This window comes from Nestor notabilis, unplaced genomic scaffold (genome assembly GCF_000696875.1).
Source record: "Nestor notabilis isolate BGI_N333 unplaced genomic scaffold, ASM69687v1 scaffold3652, whole genome shotgun sequence".
NCBI classification, from domain to species: Eukaryota; Metazoa; Chordata; class Aves; order Psittaciformes; family Psittacidae; genus Nestor; species Nestor notabilis.
Genome location: NW_009919511.1, coordinates 26,652 through 53,054, shown reverse-complemented (window position 1 = coordinate 53,054; position 26,403 = coordinate 26,652). Strand labels below are relative to the sequence as shown.

Here is a 26,403-nt window from a genome sequence, read left to right as displayed (position 1 = left end):
ATTACTAATGGTTCATGTCCTAGCAAAACTTTACTCCAATGAATCTCCATTTTAATAAAGGAGACAGGAAAATATGGTAATTTTAAAATGGACCAGCTAGCATTGCTTTATCAATTTCACCTTTAAATATGTTTATCTGATTTAAAAGATGTTGTTTGGAAGGTAACTGATCCATTTCTAGAGAACATTCTTTTTGGAAGTTATTTAAGCACAGCACTATTTTTCTTTACAGTGCTATTTTCTGACTATTCTCTCAGAAGTAAAGCAGACACCAGGATACAGATCCAACAGCTGTCATCTCCACGCCACTTTGACATACACATGCTATAAACAGCAGATATTAATATGAAGTTACTCAAATATGGTTTTTTTCTACCACATCACCATGTGTTCTATACTGTATGCCCTGGCAACAGATTGTTTAAGGAGGACTAATTCCTTTGAAAGCATTGTGAAATAACCACTTATTTGAGATACCCACCTTGACTTGTATACCCAGGGGACATTCAGATATATTTTTCAAGCAGTAGTTCTCAAAATAAACAAACTATTAATTTATTCTGAACTGTTCAAGTATGTGTATAAACGTTTGCACAAACATTAAACTTCTTTCAGCTGTTTAATATAGAAAATTACATTTCTGATAGAAAGGAAAAAGGCTGAGATTTGATTTAGAGGATGGGCTGGTTTTGGTGGGGGAGCAGTCAAGGAGGAGGAGAAGATTGTAAGTAGAAAAAAGGTTGAAAGAAAAAAGAAATCTAAGTAACAAAACTACTTTCTGGAACTCAGGAACTCCTTTTCCACAAGCCTGAATAACAGAGACGAAGTCCAGACAGACCTGGCTGCAAAGAGAGCACGCTAAAAGCTTTAAGCTATATAAAACATTAAAACCTTGTCCTTGAAAGTGCTATTTTTCTGTAAGAGTAAATCCATTTTTATGATGCCAATTTTGATTCAATGAGCTTTTTCCTTTATCTCACTGCTCTGTAATTTCAATTTAAATTAAATTTACCCTAACAATTCATAACTGTCTATAATTTTCAGTTGTGTACAATATAAAGTTATTTTGATATGGTTTTTCATTTTTAATACAATAAAATTAAGATAAATGTGTGGCTTATTGAGACACACTGCACACTTAAAACTTTAGGATCAGTTCTGAAGCTTTCATAAAAATATTTTAATTGTCTATCCATTGAGCAGTTCCATGACCACACAGATAGGTTAGGAAGAAAAGTAGAATATTACTGGTTTAGTTGAGAATTAAAAATTTATGTGATTTTTCACTTTTTTGTAAAAAATCTCAAAAATCAAAACCATGTTTAAGAGGTACGCAAATATATTGCCAAACACACAGTAAATGTCTTTATGATAGCATATATAACCTGAATTTGTATTAGTATAAAGCAAATCTAGTTATGAAAGGGTCATGAAAGATGACCACATTTGCCATAGATTAATTAGGTGCTAACTAAAGGTTCTACTAGTTGTAAAGTGGTTGTTTGGATCATCCCTCCAAAGTCATACACTTTATGCACAACAGCAGCTTGACTTACATATTCACCATAGGTCTCCTGTGCTGGAGGTGGTGGAAGGGGCCGGTAGCCTGCAGGTGGAGGTACTCCTCTTGCTCTGGGTGCTAGAAGCCCACGGCTACGACTGACTGGTCCTCTACTGGGAGGCACTCCTCTGGGTGCTGGTGCCCCTCTCGGTACTCCTGCTGGTGGCGGAGGCACTCCTCCACGGCCCCTGTGGATATATGGATCACTCACCATTAACCACTCCACCCTTCGCCTCCCTTTCAACAGATCCCTCCCCCACTTAATTTTGCTTTGCTACAGCCAGAAAAACTTTAAGAGATTTATAGTTTGTCATTTTTTCTGTGTGCTTTAATCCAATTACACATATTATGCAAAAAATGATAAAAGATACAAACTAGACGTGAATCTCTCACTAGCTTGAGCCATTCTGGCATACACAGAGCTATCCAAAACCAATTCACTGGAATCAGCCAACTTCACTAGAATTTGACTTCTACTATGTGAAATTACAGTTAGAGTAACAGGTTAATTTGAAGCTGTCAGGCTACATCATTCTCAAGCCCTGCACAAAGGAATCAGCTGCAACTGCCTTCTGATCTTGTGTAAGCTTCTAAATGCAATCCAAAGATCACACTGCATGCAAGAGATGGAGTGGGTCAGAAAAACTACATTTTCTTCTGGTTCTAAAGCACAGATTTCCAGCTGTTGCATGAAACATTCAAACACGTAACAAGCGTGCAGAGTGATTATAGAATATAACCTGATGCTTTATATGCGTTTAAGAACAAGAGATAACAGTATTTCTGGTCTTAAAGCTCTAAAAGAATGATAAGGGTTAACTTGCTTTGGACACTTAACATGAAAAATCTGAGGCCTAAACCAAAACAGTTTTAATCTTTAAGGTCCTTTCCAACCCAAACCATTCTACAATTCTCCCTGTAGTAAAGGGAGAGACTTAGAGGTACAGCCTGTGAGAAATATGCATAATTTATTAAGTCTCTTAAAAAAAAAAAATCTAAAGCCTTGCTAATAGGCACCTCTTTTTTAAAGGATATCATTTCACCCCATGGACTGTAATTGAGTTTAAATGACTGCTCTGGAGGCATATAGACTTGTTCCAAGGAAATCACACCCTTACTGAATATTCTAGCAGATACACAGAAGAAAACAAGCACAAGCTCTACACTACTTTTCTACCTATAAAGCCATCTAATTAATCTGAAGAGTAGTAACTGAGTAGAAATGCACTGATTTCACTAGAAATTTCCAATATATTACAAAGCAAGACCCAGATCTGGCCTTAAGATTTCCTATCCCATTGCAAGTAAATCCTATAATCTCATATGTAAACTTATGAGAAAAAAATATAATCATTTAATCACAAATAATTGAAAAATTGCATCACTAAATGATGAATGCAAAAACATAAACACTTGATACAATCAGGAGATTTTATTAATTCTAATCACTGATCAAAACACAGCCACAAAGTATTTTAAACAAGCCTAGAGAGTAAGTGATTTAAAACTATGCTTATTACTTGGTTTTGGCTAATCTGTAGAATGCTTCCTCAGGACAGGGTACCAGCTGCTTATTTGACTTCATTGCAGTGGGGGCAGGGGTGAGCAGTGAAGTTCCCAGAGACAGCCTGCTGAAGTAATATAAAGAAATAGCAAATGTGATACTTTCCAAGTGAAGCCAAAGAAAAGGAAATGAACCTACTGGCATAGACAATAGTCAATACCAAGTAAAAAAAAGTCAGTAAAAAAAGATTCAAGAACCACTAGCCATGATCTTCACAGCATCCTTCAGACAGGATGCAAGTGAAAGCAGCAGGAAACTGGACATGCTGAAAACCATGGAAAAACACTGGGGGGTGTGGGGAGGACATAGTACAGCTTTTAGAGCCAGCACAGATTTATTCTTGAAGAGTAATTAGAGCACCAGATCCATATAAGGTCTTATCTGCACTTCAAAAACAGTTAATAGGATTGGTGATAGGTCGAAAATACTATTTCTCCCATATTAGATTGTCTTCAAGAGTTACTGGAGGAAGAATTAACAATCTGAGATATATAGCTCTGCATTACACCACTCATGGTTACTGCACCAGGCTAAAGAGACAAGAAAGGTCCAGATACAGGAAACCCAGTAACAAGACAGTTCAATTACCACCACACAGATTTGAGTCTTAGCAGGGTATGATGTTAAGGGCAAAGTTTTAGAAACTGTAAATTATTATTTCATTAAGTTACCAGGGAACTAAAAGATGCTCAATTGACATGAACAATGAACAGAAACTGACTCAAAATGTCAAGGAATCACCTGAATAGGAACCTTTGCATACCTTTGCAAAAACAGATCAGTTCTGGTATTGCTTAATTTGGAAAAGGGCAGTTATATAAATTATGTTTGAAAAGATTTAAAAGTAAAATGGACATACACAATATGGAAAGCCATTTAGAGAAATATTATGGTAAGTCAGAGCAAATAAAAAGCAATACCAAAAAAGAAAAAGCTTGAGAAAGGGCAAAAGGACCTCAGTCAGGCCGGAACAGCAGGGTAAGGAAAAGTATTAAAGGAGATATCACTTGAAAAGCTGAGCCCATCTCTAACCTCAAAGGACAAATGCTAATAAAACAAGTGTAAGTACTCCAAAAAGCAGGTCAGAGCTAGTCTAAAGAATTTTTAAGAAGCCTAAAATAATAAAATACTTCAAGCATTCTGGAATCAGGAAACCTGCCAGAGTGAGGCCAAATCACCAGTGAAAACCACAGTAAGGTATGATTATTTGTATGTATGCATTAAGCTTTTTGCCATGCAATCAAGACACACTAGCTAAGGTCCTCACGGTAGAGCCTTTCCTGATGGGGAATGCATTGGATGGTGCTGCCAACTGTCTTGGAGAAAAAACAGAACAAAAGGAGCTTCCAGTTCAGTGTCCCCTGCAAACTTGCCAAGGGTACACTCTGCCCCATCTTCCAGATTAATAAAGTTAAACAGGAGAGGACCCAGTACTGATCTCCAGGGTACACTGCTTATTAATGGCCTTCAGCTGACTTTATACCATCCATCAGCACCCTCTGGGCCTAGACATTTGGCCAAATTTCAACGCACTTGTCTCCTCATCCAGCCCACACATCAACAGCTTCTCTGTGTTGGAACTAGATGATCTTAATGTCCTTTCCAAACTTAACTATTCTATGATTCTATGACCTTAGGGAGACATCCTTTCCGAAGGCACAGCAGACAGCGCTCACTGCCTCTTCCCCTACCTACCACACCAGTCACTTCATTATAGAATGCCATCATGTTGATCAAGCATGACTTCATCTTTGTGAATCCGTATTTATTCTTCCTGATGACCTTTATGTACCTGGAAATGGTTTCCAGGATTAGTTGTTCCATCACCTTCCCAGACATCATAGAACACCAGGTTGGAAGGGACCTCAAGGATCATCTGGCCCAACCTTTCTTGGCAAAAATCAAGGTGAGGGTCAGCAGCCTATACCTCAACAGGTCCTCCTTGCCATTTCTGAAGGCAGGTGTGACATTTACTTCTCCTTGGATCCTGACTTGGCTTTGCCAAACCTTTTTTGTGCTACACTATCTTCTGCAGTACACCACCTACATGTTCTCAAGAAGTTATTCGAAAAGAAACCAGTTGATTCCATATATATGACAGGAAAACATCTGGAAGCTGTGAACAGCACTGATCTACATTGCTTTGTGTTACTTCTGACATGTAAGATAGCAAATTCTACCCTAAAACTTCTGCAACAGTTTTAGTTTTCCACAGACAGCCTGACAGTCATTCAACCATTATGATCCCATCCATGCATACATTGAAATATGAATAAAAATATAGCAAAAAAGAAACTCCCATACTCATGCAAGCATAAACCAGAATTCTGCTGTTTCTTTAATTAGACTACTCCTACATGTTGGCTTTGAGAAATTGCTTTTTCCTCTCCTCATCTTAGTGAAATCAGTATCTGCTTTCAAACAATTCCTCTTAATCTGGGGAGTCAACCCAACCAGTTCTCCCTTATTACAGCGTTTCAATACTTAAGGGTGTGTGTATGCTTATAAGAAAGATGGATAATTTTAACTGTGCCCTCTAGTCAAAGGACAAGGTGCAACAGTTTTAAACTGCAAGAAGATAGATTTAGATTGGACATACAGGAAGAAGTTCTTCCTGTGAGGGTGCTGAGGTGCTGGCACAGGGTGCCCAGACAAGCTGTGGCTGCCCCATCCCTGTTCAAGGCCAGGTTGGACACAGGGGCTTGGACCAACCTGCTCTAGTGGAAGGTGTCCCTGCCTGGGGCTGGGGGTTAGAACTGGATGAGCTTTAAGGTCCCAATACAAACCATTCTATGATTCTAACTGTCTAACAGTGACACAAATTGGTTTTCTCTACCCCACCCCAAGGTAGCAAGCCATGTTCTTCACATTAGTATCATCCTCTAAAATTTTACTTTTCCAATACATCTTAGTTTGAGTCAGAATTGAGTGACCCTCTGATCGTATTTCTACTTGTTCTTAAAACAAAAATGTGACATTTTAGAGAGGAAACTATTCAGGTGTATATTAACATATGGTTATTTGCAGACTTAAGTAAGTAACTGGTATGATCCTTCATTTTATATAGTCACCTCCCAAATAAACATTTAACAAGATGAGTGATGAGGAAAGAATATTCCTAAAGGTAAAGCTGAAAACACAATCCTTCTACAGCAAATTCCATCTGCTCATCCCCCGAAATCTTACTTGGCTCCAGCATCAAAGCTTTAGTCAAGAAGTCCAGAACAAGCCAGAATAGGAAGTTACCAAGCCACAATCATTAGGAAATTGCTTATCATATGCAGTAATATCTGTGCACAAGCTAGAATTGTGTATGCAAGCAACATAAATGTATTGGTTTTTTACATATATTTTAGTATGGAGCTAACATATGTAACAAGTCTTAAAAGAAGGCACTTGAAAAGATGCATTATCTCCACAGTCAACATGTGTAATAAGGAGTAAAAAAAAAAAAAAAAAAGGTATAAATTAGTACTTTTAAGTGAAACTATTTTGGAAAAAAGGCTTAAAAACTGGGAACATAAACACTCAGATATCGCATCCTCAACAGGATCTTTCATTCATCAAGATTGATGTTTTGGAAATATTCTACAAAGGGAGGTTAGGATTGAGGTTCAACTTCATTTCACAAGTCTTCTCAGGCTTTGCTTCAACCTCTACTGGATCTCTCAAGCATGCCTGCTATGAAAACTGTTTTATTTAACACTAAGACAAAGCCTTTAACAAAGCTTTCCTGCAATGAAAGTATTACTGAAATCAATTTCTGCTAAAAAAGAATCAGAGCATTACAACTGAGCTCTTTAGCTCAATAGCTGTGGTCTCTCAGCAGCAATAGCACTGAATTTCACTTAAAGCCTATGCTAAAAGAAGGGAAATTGTTTGAGAGGAAATTCAGTTTCTGAGGGGAAGTTGCTGGAGTTTAAGACAAGTCAAATCAAGAACCTGCCAGGTTTCTTTAGAACATATATGAAAAATGGAGGTAACAAAAAACCAAACAACTTTTAGCTGTCATCTCCAAATCAAATACTAATAACACAAATTTACCCTGAAGACACTTCAATAGTTGTAGGCCAACCACAATGGATTGCGAGCTAGGTAACAGCATGTCTGTCTGGCATAAAATTACCAAAATCCAGAGGATGGAACTAGTGATGCTAAATTCAGTACTAAAAATTGATTATGTATGCACTGATAATAGTAGGCAGCAAGTTCTAGCAATGAGATAAGAACAATGACTTCAGCATTGCAGAAACACTAGCTTGACATAAAAAAAAAAAAAAAATGAAGAAAATACACAACTGCAAGTGTATCTGTACAGAGCATCTGTAGCAGAGCTGTTGCAGGCACCTATGGTGAAGCTGAAACAGGTATTTAAGAACTGAAGTAAAATTAGCAAATAAAATCTCAAAAATGGAGATCTTTAATTTGTGAACACTTTTGTCTGGCTGGTTTCAATGCTAAAGAAATGAACCTTGGTATATATTTATCACTACTCTGAACAATAAAAAATGAAGAAAATACACAACTGCAAGTGTATCTGTACAGAGCATCTGTAGCAGAGCTGTTACAGGCATCTATGGTGAAGCTGAAACAGGTATTTAAGAACTGAAGTAAAATTAGCAAATAAAATCTCAAAAATGGAGATCTTTAATTTGTGAACACTTTTGTCTGGCTGGTTTCAATGCTAAAGAAATGAATGGTATATATTTATCACTACTGAACAATATTAAAATCACAAAGAGGAACAGATACATCACACAATCTAAGAATAAAATCTGTCTATTTAGAGAAAATTATGTTCTTACAGGACACAACCAGAAGTGTAAATTCTCTAAGATTCGTTTTGCATTTCATTTGCAACTGTTACCAGGATACACTAAACTGTATAAATGGAGATCTGTATAAATGGATTAATTCCTCAGTGCTTTTTCTTCTAACATCCGAGTTAAAACATTTCAGAATATTACTCTGAAATTTTAAAAGCTGAAATAATTTTCAAGCTTTCATTAATAAGAACTATAACCACAACTAAAGGAAAATCGTGTACCATAGGGAACAGTTAAACTTTGCTGCTGCAGCTATAATTTCTCTGTACTGTAACAGAAACAGTTAAACACTTTATTTAGGTTTTGTTTTCACACTTCAGGGCTCGAAGGAGTTGAAGCTGTCATCTCAGTACTGCAAGGAAGATGGGGGATGCTAGGGTAAAAATAAAACATCTCCTGTGCCAAAGAAAAATAAAACAAAAGCAATAGACTTGCCTATTCCTGCAAACAAAAGCTGCTTTTTAATGAAGTAATGCCACTCAGATGAGAGACTAAAACCAAATTCTACCTCCAAAGCACTTATGTAACATTTCATTATGACCATGAAACTTAATAGAGTAAAAAAAGAATGTGTATATTTTGTGTATCTGAGAAATTGCTCTGAAATTCACGTCACTCAAGGCAAGACAGATTTACCAGTTTTCAAAGCTGTGAGCTCCACAGGGCCCATACACAGACCCTACATGCACCTACGGAGCAAAACCAAAGTTCAAGGCAAGCAGATGCTCACAGTAAGATTAAAAACCTTGTCTGATGTACATTAACACAGGTACTATTTAAATTTCATTAAAAAATCATTGCTAAGTCTAAATTATATCTTCAATGAATCAGGACTGATTCTGCTGTACTCTGGGAGGTGGGGTGGAAGGGGGTGTTGAAGGAAGAAGCTTAAAATGTACATCCAAATGAAATTCCACTGCAGCTAAGATACTTACCTGGACAAAGCAGGAACTGGTACTCCTCTTGCTCGAAGAGATGCTTTTCCACGAACTACTGGAACTTCTGCATTTTCTGAGCCACCATTTAAGTATGTTAACTCTTGAAGCTGTGCCTGTCTGATTTCATCATTGTAGTCCTAAAACACAAGGGGGGACAGCAGAAAGGGAAAATATCAGGAATGTTCTTTTCCACTGCATATTTCCTCTGTGTAGCTTTAGCCATTAAAATGTGAATGTTAAAATGCTGTAGATAGGGAGTAACAAAGAATAAAGCTTCCATATTCTGAGCCGAGATCTGGTTTGTAGTTCCAACTGCAGAATGATAGTGTGTTAAAATCAGGAAAAATCCCATTGCCTGGTGTTGCAGAATAAATAAGAATATACCCTTGAGAACGCTACCTCAGGAAGAAGGAATAGATTATAGGATCTACACTTAAAATCAAGAGTTAAAGTATAAACAAGTAAACTCACTCAATAGACCCATGCATGTAGTAAGACCTAAACCCATCAGTTCTAGAATATGCTATGGTAAAGAGGCTGAGGAAACATGGCTTGTCTCTTATTCTGCACAAACACTCCCAAGGTCTATCAAAAAGAAAGCTGAAGTTATTTACATGGAATACAGTACTTCTCAGATGCACAAGAGAATTCAGGGACCTTGAACCAGCCTCCAAAACAAACACATCACAGGAATAATAGAGACAGTAATGAACTCTTGAGCTACATGTTTTTCTATCATTTTTCCTACACTTACAGTGAGCCAAAGAATGCATCTGTAAAGCTGGATCAAGAAGTATTCTATGCAAAATGCATACATACAAACAAAGAATCAAAATGTTACTAGGTCCTCTAATAAGAATGAAGTGATGCTTCTGATATAGCAGCTCTTATTTCCTGTAAACCCTCCTGTTTCAAAGAAGGAAGGTTTGTCCAAATACCACCCATTTTACAATTCAATTACAAAATTAAACATCTGTATCTCACAGGAAATCTATGTTCATTATGTTTATGCACCAGACAGATACCAAGTGACCATCAGGTAGCCTTGGGGACAACTGAGTAACTGCAGAGAAAGGAGATTAAAACTTCCATGAATTCAAAGATCTCAATTATCCTTGAAACTAGACGTCTACAAACAGAAGTAAGGAATTTTTCCATTACATGCCATTGTTAAACATAGTTATTACTATGAGGGGAAAAAAAGCACTATAAAAGCATTTTGTCCAATCTGCCTCGACTATGTTCTGAAATTTAACTCACAACTGCCCATCTGAGATCATCCTCTATTTAGCAGCAGAAATCAACCAGCAAACAAGGCAAAGAGAAGTCTTTGAGACCAAATTAACTGTTTTAAACTGCATAATTGAAGCTTTTGAGAACCAGAACAGCTTAGACCCAATACACAACTGAGCCATCCTAGGGAGAATAGAAACAGGCAACTGAACACTATTCTGTGGAGCAACATGTAGTATAAAGTATACAGTATTAACATACAGGACAAATACTTTATATTTGTAACTTGTTGCTGGACCAGAACTGGCTACAAATGCAGATTTGTCTGTAACATATGAAATGAACTTCAATCTGGAAACAAAATGCTAATGAACTGTACCACAAACACACAGGTTACAGTTCTGACATGGCATATATCAGATGTCCTTTATGACTTTCTCCACAAGACATCCTCCTCAAACGGGCTTCTGAAAAAATACGTGTATCATTTACTACTAATTTACTTTCTTCAAAGACATGCTTAGGCTGCCACTGTGCATGTTGGATCCTTTTTTTCTCCCTGATGCTTTCTCATTTTCCTATAGCAAACTGTTAAACATACCAGCAGCCTCAGGTCACAGACAAGGACTCCACTGTGCAAAGGCAAAGAACAGAAAATATGGTCCTTATCACATGTGCCAGAGGCAGCAGGAGGATACAGAGTGAAGGAGCAGTAGAAGGAAGCCACGATAAGCAGCAGTGTTAATTGAAGAATCCATTTCAGAGTCTAATGGATTAACAGATGGTCAATTTATGAATACCCACTGCTGGAAAGCAGCACACTTCAAGTCAAATTAAGGAGACAATCTCTTCCTCGCCTAGAACAGAAGATAGACACAGAAACCCTTTAGACTATGCTCTTCCCCTGTACAGTTTCAGCAGAGGTGACACTAATTTCAGTCAAATGCTGCTGCTGAATTCCAAGTGAACAGATGTACTTTCATTCTGAGTATTGCCCATCCTGACTAATCTTCTCAGAGCACAAAGGATGTTTTCTACTCTAAGAATGACAATGCCATCAAGATACACGCAAGGTACTTTCTCCCTACATGGACACATAAATCCAACTAAGCAACAGTCTTACAGATTCATCTGCAATCTCCACCCAGCCCTGATCAATACACTAACTTAAGACCTTATTCTTATCAAAATATTAGTAAAGAGTTATTTAACATTCAGACAGACCTATGCAAAGCCCTCTGCGGTCTTGCAAAACACCCAAGCAGATCTTTATCCTGGCAGTGAGCAATAAACAGTTACCAGGTTTCCAGCAACCTTTATGCACACACACCCACCTCTTAGAAAGTTATTTGCCAGCTTGCTTAAAGGAAAGCATGTGAGTTTCTAAAGCCTACCAAGCTCTTCCAAATGCCATTAAACAGCTTCATCACCACAGTTTACAAACTGAACATGCAGGAGGCAAGGCAGACTACAGGAAAAGCTTAAATTCTGCTCTCATTGTAAATCTGCTACAGATTCTCTCAAAAATATTTCTATACTTGTCTTTAAAGTGAAGGAAAACAAACAACTGGTACCCAAAAGCAAAGCATAATTAATGGTGCAGCTGTCAGAAGAAGAATGATGCCACTACTCAAAAATCAAGCAGAATGAAGACCTATTGGCCAAAACTGCAGTAATCATAGTATAATACAGGACCCAGGGGGAGGTGATGGTCTTTTCATCCTAACTAGCAGAAGTAATACTAAGATAATATCACAGTCAAGACTGTTGACCAAAACAAAAGGGCTAATCTAACAGAGGATAAATTATACTTATATTCTGAAGCCACAATACTACCTGCTGCAACAGGTGAGAGTCAAGGCAATATAAGCACACCCAAAAAACCTCAAGCCAAGTTTCTGTATCTTGGTTTGAGCTATACCAACAGTTTAAAGGCAGGTACACCACTGCAGCTGACTGAGGCTGAACTTGAAGGTGCACATTATGGATCTAAAAAGATCTGAGAGGCTAAGGCATTTTTTGTAGTCAGCAATTACAAGGATATTTCATATTCTACATCCTAGCACCAACTGTGGTTCTATATTCTGGCCTGCTCTGCAAACTGCACTATGACCATACTCCTAAATCAGGTTAAGCATCAAAAGTTGTTGGAAGGCATAGTTATCTTACATTGTAAGGAGAACACAAATTATGACCATAATCTTATATACTGATAGCAAGACTTTTCTTGAAATAAGTGATAATTTAAGAAAGCCACAACAGACCTTATAAGAAATTACCTTAGCAGTAGTTCTATGGGAGGTGGGGGCAGAAGATATTAAGACAATGAAAGCTATTCTCAAGATTACAGTTGAGAAGCCATAAGAAAATTAAAAGTGTTAGCTTGATCCCATAGTTTAGAAAAGACTATGTAGCATCCATTCTGCTCAGTACAAGATGCACTGATCAAAAATTGAGATGAAAAGTACACAAGCAACGAATGGAATTACTCATCATAGTCACTCTGACTTAGCAGTAGAGTCATGGCTAGGTTTTGATATGCTTACTTCACTTATGACATTAGATGAATCAAGCTCAATGAACAAAATAAGACCTCTGATGAAAGGGCAGCAGGATCAGATTTATCCTTACTTCCAGTGCTTGCAAAAAGCATTTATCAAAATTGAGCATGTTCCCATCTAGAAAGAGAGCAGCTTTTTGCTCACTAGAATAGCCAAGTTAATTCTCCCTTATCTCTTCACACACTCAAGTTATAAACCATGTAAATACAGTAACCTGTGACATTATGACAGCCCAACATACCTACAAATACTCTGTAGAGTATTCCCAACCTGATCAGTTAGGATATGTGAACAGTAGTATATTTATTTACTTCTTCATATACATTTGGAACCTGCAAAGTTATAATGTGGTGCTTGCTTCTTTATAATATGAGACCATAATGCTCAGGATATGTCTTTGGTTTTACCTGTCTTACAGTGCATCTACATGAATGTGTTATTTCACATCAGCATATATTCCTAAATGAACCTCCTGATAACTGTTACTCACCAGGCTCTGGTTCATGTCAGGAAATATTGTTAGAGCACATGAAATAACTTTCATTCAGACAGAAACATGCCAAAATAAACACTGAAGGAGCAGAGTCAATTCCAGACACTTGGGCACTTAATGGATCGAGACTAGGTTTAGTACAAACCAAAATCCTGAAAATGCATACACAGTAGCACTGCCACATCATCCACACCAACTGGTTCACCCTGGAGTAGTACAGCCAGCAGTTCTTATCCACAACAGGCTATAGCAGCCATACAATAGACATCCCTGACTGGTGCTGAATACAGCCACACTGACTATACTCAAATATTTATCTGATGCTATCACTCAGACACACACCTCAGCAAAGTCTCCTCAGCTAGGCCTGCCACATTTCCAAGATGTGACATGAATCAAAACTAGCACCTGGATAACTTTTTCAGCAGTAAAAATAAACAGAAGCCAATGTACCTTGAAGATGCTTTGCTTTCTATATTAATTTGTTTCATAACCAATAAAAATAGAAGAATGTCCACTGTAGAGCTAATACAGACAAGCTTCACACACAGTGACACCATCTCAAATGCCCCAGCATAAGTTTATTATCAGAAAACAATCAAGGCTGGTCCTTACATGAAAAGCAAGGGAATCTTCTCTATAAAGATACTGGAAACCCTGCAACACATATCCCAAACCTGGAGTACAAACTTAGACTGGAAATCACATCTCATTTTATACACCCATACATTTCAAGTTGAGGTATACAGAAAACAAGTATAACCCATGTCTCACAAGCTTTGTGAAAAATATAAAGATAGAAGATAAAGTTACATTGATTCTCAGCACTGATCAGGATTATAGATGGGAGCAATAGTACAAATTTATTCTTAGTGAAATAGAATCCTAGGCTGATGCTTCAGGTGTCCCAAAACACAGAAAAAGACCTACCTTAAGCAAAGTTATTTTTCCATACTTAAGAGATTTTTACTATTATTTGTACACTTAAAGAAACGACCAGTTATGCAAGCATAAATTGCTTTTATAGGTCATACCATAGGAGTATGTAGACAGTTACCATTCACCCAGTAACTGCCTATATCAAAATAAGTATTTGTAAGCATCACTTTTCACAGGTGAATTATACAACATGACATGACCAGTATTGTTCAGTAAGTCAGTTTTAAAGACAATTTCTCACATTTGTATGAAAAAAATTACAATACTAACTGGGATGAGGAACTTCTTGATTTCTTCCAACGCATGTCCCATTCTGGCATATGCTTCTGCTGGTGGAGCAAATACTTCAATTAAAACATGCAGGTCATCATTTAGGTGGAAGTACTTTGCCTCTCCGCTTTTTCTCAGCTCTTCCTCCTAGGAGATAAGAAAAATGCTGGTGTTTTTTCCACCTCTACTTAAAGCATATTATAATGCAAGTGTTAAAGTGGCTTCAGAGGCATTTGCATGCACTGTTTACTCATGTTCAGATGTGAACTGAAAAGGATAAAAATCACATACTTCTGATAAGCTTCAAACCAATCTTGTTGCTAAAGTATCAGAATAGCATCAGTTTGCTTATCAACAGTAAGTGATAAACAACACAATAAGACCTATTGGCTTCTGCTCACATACAGAAACTGTAGCACAAAGGAGAATGAGCACCAGTTTCATCTAGAAGACAGAAATAAGTGAACTTGAAGCCTCTTTTCTCAAAAGTCTTCAGAAACAGGTTTGATCTAATATTCCACAAGAGCAAGATTCTTTTACTGATATTATTTCAATCACAGTATTATTGAACTATGCCTAGTTCTTGTTTTCTGTTCTCACTGGTATTTCTACCCCACGAGTACATCCTTCACAGAACTATGCTACTTCAACATGAAGCTAACAGCGTATGAGAAGGGAGAAGGACATTAGAGAAAAAGAGTTCACCAGCTATTTCAGAAGAGAGTTTACTTCTTTTTTTCTGCTTCACCCAACCCACTTCAATACAATTGAAAAGCTGTTTCAATGTAGTGGAGCAGAGCCCAGTTCCCAAATACTTGCATTCACATGCAAACAGACCCATGTCTGAAAGGTGCTTTCCAAGAGGCTAAACCAACATTAACAATAATTTAATTGTATTACTGAATATCACAACTACTAAGAATTTGATATAATGGTATCTTAAAAACAAAGCCCTAAGAAATCTCTCCTGTGGCTTATTGCATATGGGATGGACTGGGTAATCACTTCATTCTTTAGATTCCTAAAATTATAGTTCCAAAGATAGTGGGAATCTCCTTGCATGCACACTCCTTAATTGTGGGTTGAGGTGTGTGACAATCCATTGCTGATTGTCATAACATTCATGTCCTCATACTTGATGTTTGACTATGGGGATGTTTTAAAGCCCACAGAATGCAGTTAGCTGTTAAGAGGATCCATAACAGGAATATTAAGAGGTCAGAGTCAGCAAGATTAGACTCTGTCAAAAGCATTCTTGTCAATACAAACAACAAATAAGAGTGTAAGAAACAGAAGTAAACTAATGAAAACTATTACAGATCCTAAATATTTAGTTTTAATTGGAACTGTTTCTCACTTGAATATATACTTAAAGCACAGTTATTCAAGATACATGAACTAGCATCTAGCACCAGGAGCTATATGCTTTCATTAGTGAAGTTCTCCATATACTTTGGGTTTTAGTATATATATATAGATAGATAGATAAATATTCTATCAACCATTCCCTGTCCTTAAAGAAAGCACTGTGTAGTTGGATGTGCAGAGAACTTCTGTGTGTCACCCAACTTGCCAGCTAACAGCAATACGCAACAGAAAAGTCACAATTTCACAGAGTGTCTGGTAAAAAAGTATTTCAATCAGCAATTTTCACAAATAGATATTTCAGTGCAGGCTGTTCTAAAATCATTCCTGTAAACAAGCTCTTAAAGTAACTATCTTTTTTCTTTGCTTCGCTTGCTAAGTTCACTCTGAACCCCCCCCAGTTCTGTAACATGACTTGGCAACACACTCCACAGCAAAACAGCACACAAGAATGAGCTCACCCACTGGCCTACATCTCCCAGCCTTGGGCATACATAAGTATTTCAATACTTTTTTATTCCCCACAAAGCCACAGCTCATTCCCATTCCTGTTTCCCTCACTGACAGTATTTTTAGCTCCCACAAAAATCTTCTGCCTTCCATTATTTGATAGTACATACACCGGCTAGGCTGGGCCAAGTGCATGTGGATGCTGCTTGGCTGGCTAAACACAGCCTTGGGGTTTTTCCTCACTGCAACAGAGATTTGAGAACTGCTAAAAGAATGAAAACAAACCAGATGTGGAACAAGGGAGCTAAAAGACAGCAAGGTCGCCACTTTTAAGAAAATCTCTCCTTTTAATCTCTGTTTTCTCATATATAGTTTAGCACATCAAATGGTCATGGTTTGGGCAATCTGCTTTAACTTCATGTTTTCAAGAGACACTCCTGCACACCAGGAGCTTTATGAGAAAGCCTACCCTATTTGCTTTATACCTTGTGCTCTTGTATTTCATCCCTTCATGGTCCAGAACAACACAGAGCACTGGCACAGCTTATGACACATAGCAGCACAAGGCATGTGGCAACGTGCCTGAAGACAGTAAATATACTTCACCTTGTAGTAGTTTATTGCTCCTATACAGCCTTCTGCTTTTCATCCTACTTGTCAAGCTATTCAAGCAGCGGCTACCAACCCCTGAAGCCTACTGCTTTAAATTAGATGTTGAGCAGCAGTATTTATCAGAACCTGCTCATAGTACCATCCATCTTCATCTTTACTACATCACCAAAGAGCTGCAAAGTTTTTTCTGGTTGTATTTTACCTCCTTTCATCAGCTGTTTTCCTTTGCCTAGAAGCATTATCAAATGTTACGTTTAAATGTTGCGTAATGTGAACATGGGATTCCTTCAAAAAGTGGGAACACTGCCATGTTTGCTTGGGCATTACTCACTATAAGCTATACAAGACCAATGCCCCACTTAAATGCCCAAAGACCACAGTTTGGGATCCTGTACACAACTCGTGGTAGCCTTAAAATACTCAAGTGAGAACAGACTCAGGAGAAAAGACTCCATCTGAATCTAACCAACACGAGGATAACCTATGCTTTTTATTTGCTCCAATTTTTGTCAAGGGGTTTGTTCAGCTCCCCAGAAGTTTTAGTTAAGTTACAAAATTCAGGTATCAAACACTAACATACTCAGGTCTTACCTTTGTCTTGTCCCTCATAGAACCTTTGCCCAAAATAGACATTTTTGTCAGTGTTTCTTCCTGTAGACGCTTTAGAGAATTGCCACGTGGACCCAAAAGCTTTCCAACAAAGTTGAACTGTAAGAAAACAAAAACTCATTAAGCTCATTGGACTTCTAAGCTTAAATGAATAAGCATAATGGAATATTTTACTGAAACAACTTTCTTCTAGGTGCAAACAAGTATTAGATCATAAATTACAGTCATTAACTACAACTCTGTATGACATTTAACAGCATGTGAGCTGCTCCACCAGGTGTCAACAGAAACACAAGTACCTGAACTCAAAGAAATCAGGTACTTTAAAGGAGAACTTTGTTTATCCCACTCAACACTGAGAACAGATGTGCTCAAACTGCAATTCAGTTTTTCAACAATTGTTACCAGGTACATAACCATAAAAACAAAGCTGGCAGCGATCTCACAGATACAATAGCAAAGCTCTCAAGAAAAATAATATCTTGATTGCCTTATCTTCCCTTGAAGGTTTATGAAGTAATCCATACAATACACCCTACTCTAAAAGCCAGAAACAATCAAGGTATTAAATTCACAGAATAGCATATAAATCCAGTCCCAAAGTAGGATCAACCCCTATTATCACTAAAGTTTACCAAAGCCAGTTGGGATTTATAACCATGGTATTACACAACTAAGACAACCGGGGAGCAGAAAGTGGTGAGCCTCAAAAAAATCAGGAAGACAAGGAAAACACAACCATTACAATTGACAGGAACACCAAAAACTGGTGCTCTTTCAGCCCAGAAGATGCTTCAGAATGGAAGTAGGCTAAAAAAGAAAACAGGTATCAAAATATGCATTCCAAAAAGGAAAGCAGATATGAGAACGTCTGTTGTCAGTTCAAGAACACAAAACTGGACATAGGAAAGCCAGGAGATGTGTAAGTTCTCACAAGCACTGCTCCATAGGGCATATATTCCCAGTCACGCATATGGGGAAAAAGCTGTGTACAAGAAGGAGTCCACTTCTGTGTATCATTGCACTGTATTTTGGAAGGTAAATGAAATTTGAAGGATGGCGACAGAGAAGACTTGAGGACTCATTTAAACTACGCAGAGAACCACAACATCTGTGTGGTTTCTAGTTGATGGCTTGGCTTAAACCACAACAACCTGTGACCCTCTGGGGGAACCACACTGAAGCAGTCTGTTCCACTGAGTACAATCCTTCAGGAAAGAACCCACACTGGAGCAGTTTGAACAACTGTTTGCACAACTGGAATTCCTACAGGAGGAATCCCAGGCAGGAACAGAAGACCATGAGGAGGATGGAGCAACAGAGGTGAAGTGTTGAGCCAACAACCCCCATTCCCTGTCCCCCTGTGCCACTTGGGTAGTAGAATCAGTTGAAGTTGAGCATGGTAGGGAAGTGATTTTTAGCTTCATTTTATTTCTCTCTATCCTTCTGTTAAAATTAATTAGCAATAAATTAATCTTCAAGTCAAGTCTGTTTTGCCTGTGACTAATTGATTAGTGATCTCCCTTGTCCTTATTTCTACCCACAAGCTCTTCATCTTTCTCCCCCTTATCTGGTTGAGGAAGGGGAGTGATAGAACAGCTTGATCAGTACCTGGCAGCCAGCAAAAATCATCCCACCACAAGTCCTGTCAAAATAGTAAGGCAATAGAGTTTATTTATCAACAAAGTACTGTTCAGGAATATTTACTACCCCCAATGAAGCCGTAAAACCAGGATGCTCATACTATTGGAATCTAAAATGACACAATCATGTAAAAAAGATAGTTTGAGGCACAAGTAAAACAGTGATGCTAAAGAATAAACAGACTTAAACTACTTGTTTCTGGCATCAAATTTATTAAAGTTTGTAAGTTTTGACTGTTCCTCTACTACTGTGCCACTGAAGGGCCATCATGGGCTTCTCAGATCTCCCTATTCCTCTGGAGGAATCTCAAAACACTTGGCAATGGGGTAGAACAGCTCAAAATCCTTTGTTGAGATATTGGAAGTGCTGATGGAAAAAAAGGCCCAGCTAACAGTCCTCTACAACACAAAGTCGACAGCTCCAGTTCATCTAATTCAGCTTTAGATGAAAAAGAAATACAAGCACTGAAAGCCTGCTAAGTATGAGAACATGATTTTTATCTCCCTTAGTACCTGCAAGTTCAGTCCCCAATGTATACTAGGGTTGGAACCAAGATGCAATTGAGCAAATTGCTTATGGATCATTAGTCCACAGAAGTCACTAAATTTAAGGCCTTGGTTTTCTGAAGTTAACAGGCAAATTCTCATTAAATCTGTAGGTAATTCTCTTTAAGTCTGCTTTATTAGGTATATTCCTTTTTTCCTCCTAAGTCCTAGGATGCAGTCAAGGAAAACATTCACCAGAAACAGGCTGCCCAGCAAAATGGCAGAAATCTCCCTTGCTGAGATTATTCCACCCTCTGAGCCATTGACAGGGTACTGTGTAAACTAATTTACAGCCATGATCACAACAGAAGGTTGGACCAGATATTCCCAAAGGTCCCTTACACCTTGGACTTCCGAGTTGATTATTTCTGGAGGTATAGCTGCAAGGAAAGCAAACAAATTGAAACAATTCATAACAAGACTGAACTTCCAGAAGTCAGTAACTCCTTGACAACAGTTTCCTGAAATAAAGGATCCTAATTATGAGCTCCCTGTTCATAAGTAAAGCTCAAATGAAAGCTTTCATATAGTGGAATACCACATCAATTTTTCATGCATTACTTAAGATTACTTATGTTTACTTTAAAATAGCCTTGTAAGTTATTAGGAGCAAAACCAAACACTGCATCCATTTAAAATGAGAGATTTTCCCATTTACAGTGAAGTATACTGAAATTACTTCAGAAGGTTGAGTACCTGCAGCCTGATACAGCCTAACTTTCTAGCAGGAATCTCAGTTAAAATATCCAGGTGAAATTCTGTTCAATTTTTGACTGCAATTTAGGAGTAGGCAAGCATATATTTAACAATACAATGCTTAGAACATCACTTCCTAACTGGAACAAAACTACCTAACAATTAAAATATAAACTATAAATCACAACAAATGGAAGTGCATACCTTCAACAAAAGTGAAATCCACTTTGTATGTAACCAAAGTAGCTAAAAGGCTTCAGTGCTCAGAGACAACTTGGGCGTTCCAAAGCATATTGTCTACCCCAGCTGTATTATTTTCATTAAAGCCAAGTGTCTAGTGTGTTGTGCATATCTAAAACATGACCTACAAAACTAATACTACCAAGAGCTGTCTTCTCAAAACCAATATTTAGTGTTGAAGCTGGATGTTATGGTAGCTATACAAGTATATATACAAGTAGCTATACAAGCCACAGAGATGACATGTTCTAGACAACATTTAATGAACATGATTAGCTGTACCCTGAGATCCTCTGAACTATTCTTTTCAGCCACTGAGGCTCCAAATATTAGATTTGACAAATCCAAAGTATGAGAAACCTGTGTTGCAAGCCTGAAATTCTGCTGATTTGAAGATGCAGTACCTCAAGGTATAGCTTAATACCACAAGGAACATTAGGGGTTACTAAGAAATGCCTTACAGTGCAGTCTCAAACCCTTTTTTGCTCCAACATAACAAAGCCGAAAAGTTCTGGAACATTTCAGTTGATTATTGCACAAGTAAAGCTCACTTATGATATTGCATGAATCATTTCAGTAGAAATTTACTTTGAACAGGTACTGATTTAATTCAAACTATTGGTTTATCTCCCTTTTACATCAAACTGGAAGCATCTGATCAAAGGTTTACTTTGAAATATTTCATGCAGAAACACTCAAAAAGTATCAGTCACTAAGCTACCATCATTAATACACTTTACACCAGCATTCAAGGAGTAGGAGTCAAACCTAAAGGTACAAAGTCACCACAAAGACAAGTTTTCACTACAAAACTAACAAACTCAGCCTATCTGCTAGTGAAACAAGCAAATAAGCCTGGCAGATCCAAGTTACCTCTTACACAAGATGCTCACATACATGTGTCATGGGTGTTTTCCATTTAGAGTTTATTTGCTCAAACACACAAGAACAAAAAAACAAATTCAGGTGTAGTATTGAACTCAAGCTTGTAAACTCTCTCTGAATTAGAGGCACTGGATACTAACAAGAAGACATCTACACAGCTCTGTATAAGTCAGATCAGTCACATTCACTAGGTCTTGCTCAGTATCAGACATGCCAGACCCCCCACTTCACTCACTCTTCTCCCTAGTACAGCATAATCATATTCAAACTGCTATAAATACCCCAAACTGTCCTCAAGTTCACTAGCTTCAGCTTCAGATTGTATTAAAGCAGTCACACTGCCTTCCAGCACAAGCTGGTCTGGAAGATATTGCCATATTCACAGTTCTACAGGATAGATGAACTCTGAAGAGCCAGCCATGAATGTTATTCTACCCTGGATGAACCACCTATATAAACTCAAGGATTGTTTCTACATTAAGACAGCTTCTGATATCTTAAGAATAAGGATATTATGGATGATGGTATATAAACCAAGATAAAGTCCACAACCCAAAGCTGCTTCTGGACCAGCTCTGAAGCATACGCTGAAGAAGTACCTTAAATGAATCAACAGAATGGTTTGTGTTGGGACCTTAAAGCTCATCCAGTTCCAAGCCCCTGCCACGGGCAGGGACACCTTCCACTAGATCAGGTTGCTCCAAGCCCCTGTGTCCAACCTAGCCTTGAACACTGCCAGGGATGGGGCAGCCATAGCTTCACTAGGCAACTTGCACCAGTGTCTCACCACCCTCACAGTAAGGATTTTTTCCCTAGTATCTTAATAATTAATGCTGTAACATCAAAATTACAAGACATTTTAAAGGAATCTTTGCAAAAAAAGCATCAAGATTCAGATTAACAGACCTGGGAGGAGGCAACTGGAGAAGACAGGAAAAACTGCTACTTCAGCTCCCGTTCAAGCCAAGTAACACTCCAGCAGTGATAAATGGTTCCCTCTGTAGTCTTACATTATTATAAAGTATCACCAAATATACATTAGTTTGAGCAAAAGGATGCAAGATTTTAGGGGTGTTATTTCCGAAAACCTCTGATCATTGAAAACACTCCTGCATCTACACCTCTGGCTTACTTTGTGAGTAAAGATACACCATGAAGTGCAACAGCTCCTTCTCAAAATCCTCAAATGAGGGATTCTACTCCTTGATCATGGAATCTGTATTGCCCCCAGATAGCACTTAACTATACTGAAAGCATGAATTTGTTTCCCTTTTCAAGTGTGACGGTTAAGTAAAAAATATCCAATTTAAGGTAAATTTTAGGGGAAAATAATCTATCCCAATAGAAACAGAAAAAACAATCAGTTGTTTTACTTGAAAATAGTTTCCTCTAGATATAAATCCTCATTTTAAGAAGCATTTTTGCAGATACAGTATAATGGAGATTATGGACATCACTGCTTAACACCCATTTCTTCAGAATCCCCAAATCTAAATATGACTAACAGTTATCTAGGGATTTATGCCCTTACCAGATCATTGTCCGGAACTATTCCCTGAAAACAGTTCTGGAGAAAACACAGCTAAGAAAGTACACAAGCAAGACATTCTATTCATAAGCATTTGATCTACTGTATGAATTTCAGCAAAAAAGGAATTAATGCCAATGCTACACCATTTTTTAATGTATATATACCAAAAAGGAGGATATAATAGAAGAAGTAATCTTCCTTTATCCCCACCAAGACAAGTCTGCTGAGAATGGTTCATCCAGCTTAAAATGCTTAGTGAAAGTATAATGCTTGACCAAATGCTTTCCTGTAAAGCTCTAAACAAGCCATTATTAAAGCCATAGAAAGCTTTCTTCGCATTTTAGTTTTCTGCAAGGGTTCCTCTGTGATAAGGTCACCAGATAAAATAGTTAATTCAAGATTCAGAGCACTTTCCTTACAGTGAAAGAAGCCATTATTAAAGCCATAGAAAGCTTTCTTGGCATATTAGTTTTCTGCAAGGGTTCCTCTGTGATAGGGTCACCAGATAAAATAGTTAATTTAAGATTCAGAGCACTTTCCTTACAGTGAAACGGAAAACCAGGAAACAGTCTTTCAGGGAAAACAGGAAAACATCATGATTTTCCTTACACATTTCAAGAAAATAAGGTCTTTATAGAAAGGGAAATACTTCAAGCACCTACATTGTACCACATCAAGCTCCCTCCTTCACAAACAGTAATAGGTCCTTAAACATTTATTCACAACAAATCTTGGTCAATAACTATAAACTTTGTCAAAAGTTATCCCCAGTATCACATTCATGCTTGTTGCTCCGTGTGACTTACGGTTTATACAACCACATTCTCTTATTTCTACTTTAATTCCTTAGAGCTACTATGAAAAATTTTCCTAACTAGTCACATGATTAAAATATTCATCTTCCCCTGACTTTAACAACTGCAGATGTATTATATATACCGATGACATTTGAAGATATTTTCACTTTAAATGTTGAGCTTAAAGGCTTAAATGGATACCAGCTCCATAAGTCAGTAACTTTTGAGAGTAAGTATTTCAAGTATCACTTCAGGGAACACAATACAAACCATTTCTTGCTGATTTCTGAGGTCTACCTGGTATTTAAGTGTAGATCTATGAGCAATTTATAAACGGTAGCCTGTCACAAAACAACTAATTTTTCCCATAGTTTTGATCAATCTCATGGAAAACCATCATCACTCCATTTACCCATAGAAGCTATTTCCCTCCAAATTCAGAACACTTGAGTTCACTAAGCTGTCAACACAAAATGAGATTTGAGATAAAACTACTTCATAATGCATATTAAATGCATCAGAAGGGGATAACACCTTCCTGCCTCATTCATATATAACTAAGCTATGAAACACTTTTCACAGAGGCTGGCATTTCATAGCAGTGTCAGGACAGATCCAGAGTCCCTTCAAAACCATCACATCCTGGCCTTCCACAGCCAGCTCACTTTCTGCCTTTAAGTCTGTGCAAGTTTGAAGACTTTCAAGCATGAAATGCAACAGAAGCACAGGTTTCAGGTCACATTTTCACACTTGACCTAGAGTCACTTGAAGTATTCAGCTGATCAAACAGCAAGGTGTATTAGATCACCCTGGACTCCATTGCCTAAGCTGACAAGATCTCATTCCATTAGCTGCAGTCTAGACATCCAGTATCCAGATGAACTACCTATAGAGAACTTGATTTTGAACTGAATCCTGCCTCAAAAAGTTGGTCCTTTTCCTATGAGCTTACGTAAAAGCCCTAACCTCTCTAATCCTCACTTGTAGCACATGTCCCAGTTACAACAGGATTGCAGCATTACCAAAGCATGTTCAAGCCTCACCTAAATACCTCAGATTAATTTCCATATCACAGCAATTCAGACTTCTGAGGAATCTGTACAGCTGGACCAACCTGAAAAATTCATAACAAGATTGGATGCAATCGGATTTTGTAGACTTAACTGGACCTGCCGTCTATAGAACAGTTTGCACAAGGTTCTCTCTTAACAGGTAAGATTGTCACCATATCAAGACAAATTCAGGGTTTTAATATATAGGAGGTTGTAAAGAACACAAATGAAACTAGTTCAAATGCATAACCAGTCTCAAGGAGAAACTGAACATACCTCCTGGGATTATCTCAAATTATTTCATAAAGCAGACAGATTTCAGGCTGTCTTGGTAATTCTATCACCTTTTATCAAGGTACAGCCATAAAAGTAGATTTAGGCAAACTGGCTCTAGCATGAGTTATTAGGCCTATTAACACTGTGAAGGTCTGGGCAAGACAAAAGCTCCCAGCTAAAGGATATGTATATAGTGCCATAGTAGCAACCAAGAGGTATTGGGTACAAGGCAAGTTAAGCACATCACCAAAGATCCAGCTGTTTGCACATTAAGCTCAAGACCAGAAACTCAGTTTATTTCAGGGAAAGCAAAGACACCCAGAAAAGTGAAATACCTGCTTTTGAATGAGGTCTGCCAGATTCTTTCCCAATAGAAACCCAGCTGCTCTGAACTTCAGCTCAACAGCTTTCTGCTGCAGTTAACCTGTCACCTTCCAGGGCTGTCAGAGGTAATGAGGCTGAATCTGCACAGGGGCCAGCTATGAGCCCATGAGAAATGCATCTGACAGGACAGGTAATGTGAGCAGGCATTACAATGCCAGGCTGATCAGATCAGAGCTAGGACTGCCTGACCCTTCTTGAGGCTGCTATGATTTATTCAATGAGTCAGAAGTATTAAGGAGGGAAAGGGCAATGCAATACTTAAAGCAAACTTGATTAACCCTGTGTAAGGTCTGAATGGGGTAGTGCACTGGTGGGCTGTTCCGGTCCAGAGACATCATTTATCACAAAAAAATTGATCTATCATTAATCCTACCTATATACCTGCTTGCCAGAGTCACCACTGGCAAACAGAAACAAAGGAATAGTTTCTGCTAGCAAAGTCACTTACATTTGTAGTTAGATTCATCTTCAAATATTAAACCCTGTTAAAGATTTAAAAACTTTAATAACTTGCTTTTTTGATCCTGTTTAAAGCAGGATTATGGATATTAGTAGAATAATGCTCCTCCAGTAAAGCTGCAACAACTTTTTCCTCACTACTTTCTGGATACTCAAGTTTACCAGATTCCACCCAAACTGGTACCCAAATACTAGTTTGACAGATTACTGCAGTGACTTGGTCAGCTTCAAAAAGCTGATTCTCAGTTCATTAACACAAAAGTAAACTATCTCCTGAAGCACTAGAGGTATGTGTTTGTTCAGGATCTTGCACAACAGCTAACAGCATTATGTGGACTGCAGGCATGCAGAAACAGATGCCAGCTTGCTAGAAGAGCTGCTCTAAATTCAATATTCATATGCAGAAGGGATTTTGCACAGATTTCATCCATATTTAAGTCTTAAGTTTCATTCCTCTAAAGCATTTCTCACCA

General features: G+C 37.9%; 1 protein-coding gene across 1 annotated transcript in view; it reads right to left on the bottom strand.

Moving 5' to 3' along the window:
* The window catches only part of KHDRBS3 (KH domain containing, RNA binding, signal transduction associated 3), a 58,430-nt gene that overhangs the window by 29,068 nt on the left and 2,959 nt on the right, over nucleotides 1-26,403 (bottom strand). Inside the window, exons 2-5 of the mRNA XM_010010247.1 lie at nucleotides 17,404-17,520; nucleotides 14,386-14,532; nucleotides 8,887-9,026; nucleotides 1,557-1,749 (exon numbers count right to left, since the gene is read on the bottom strand). Coding sequence (XP_010008549.1) covers nucleotides 1,557-1,749; nucleotides 8,887-9,026; nucleotides 14,386-14,532; nucleotides 17,404-17,520 — 597 coding nt within the window. The remainder of the gene's footprint in view (nucleotides 1-1,556; nucleotides 1,750-8,886; nucleotides 9,027-14,385; nucleotides 14,533-17,403; nucleotides 17,521-26,403) is intronic.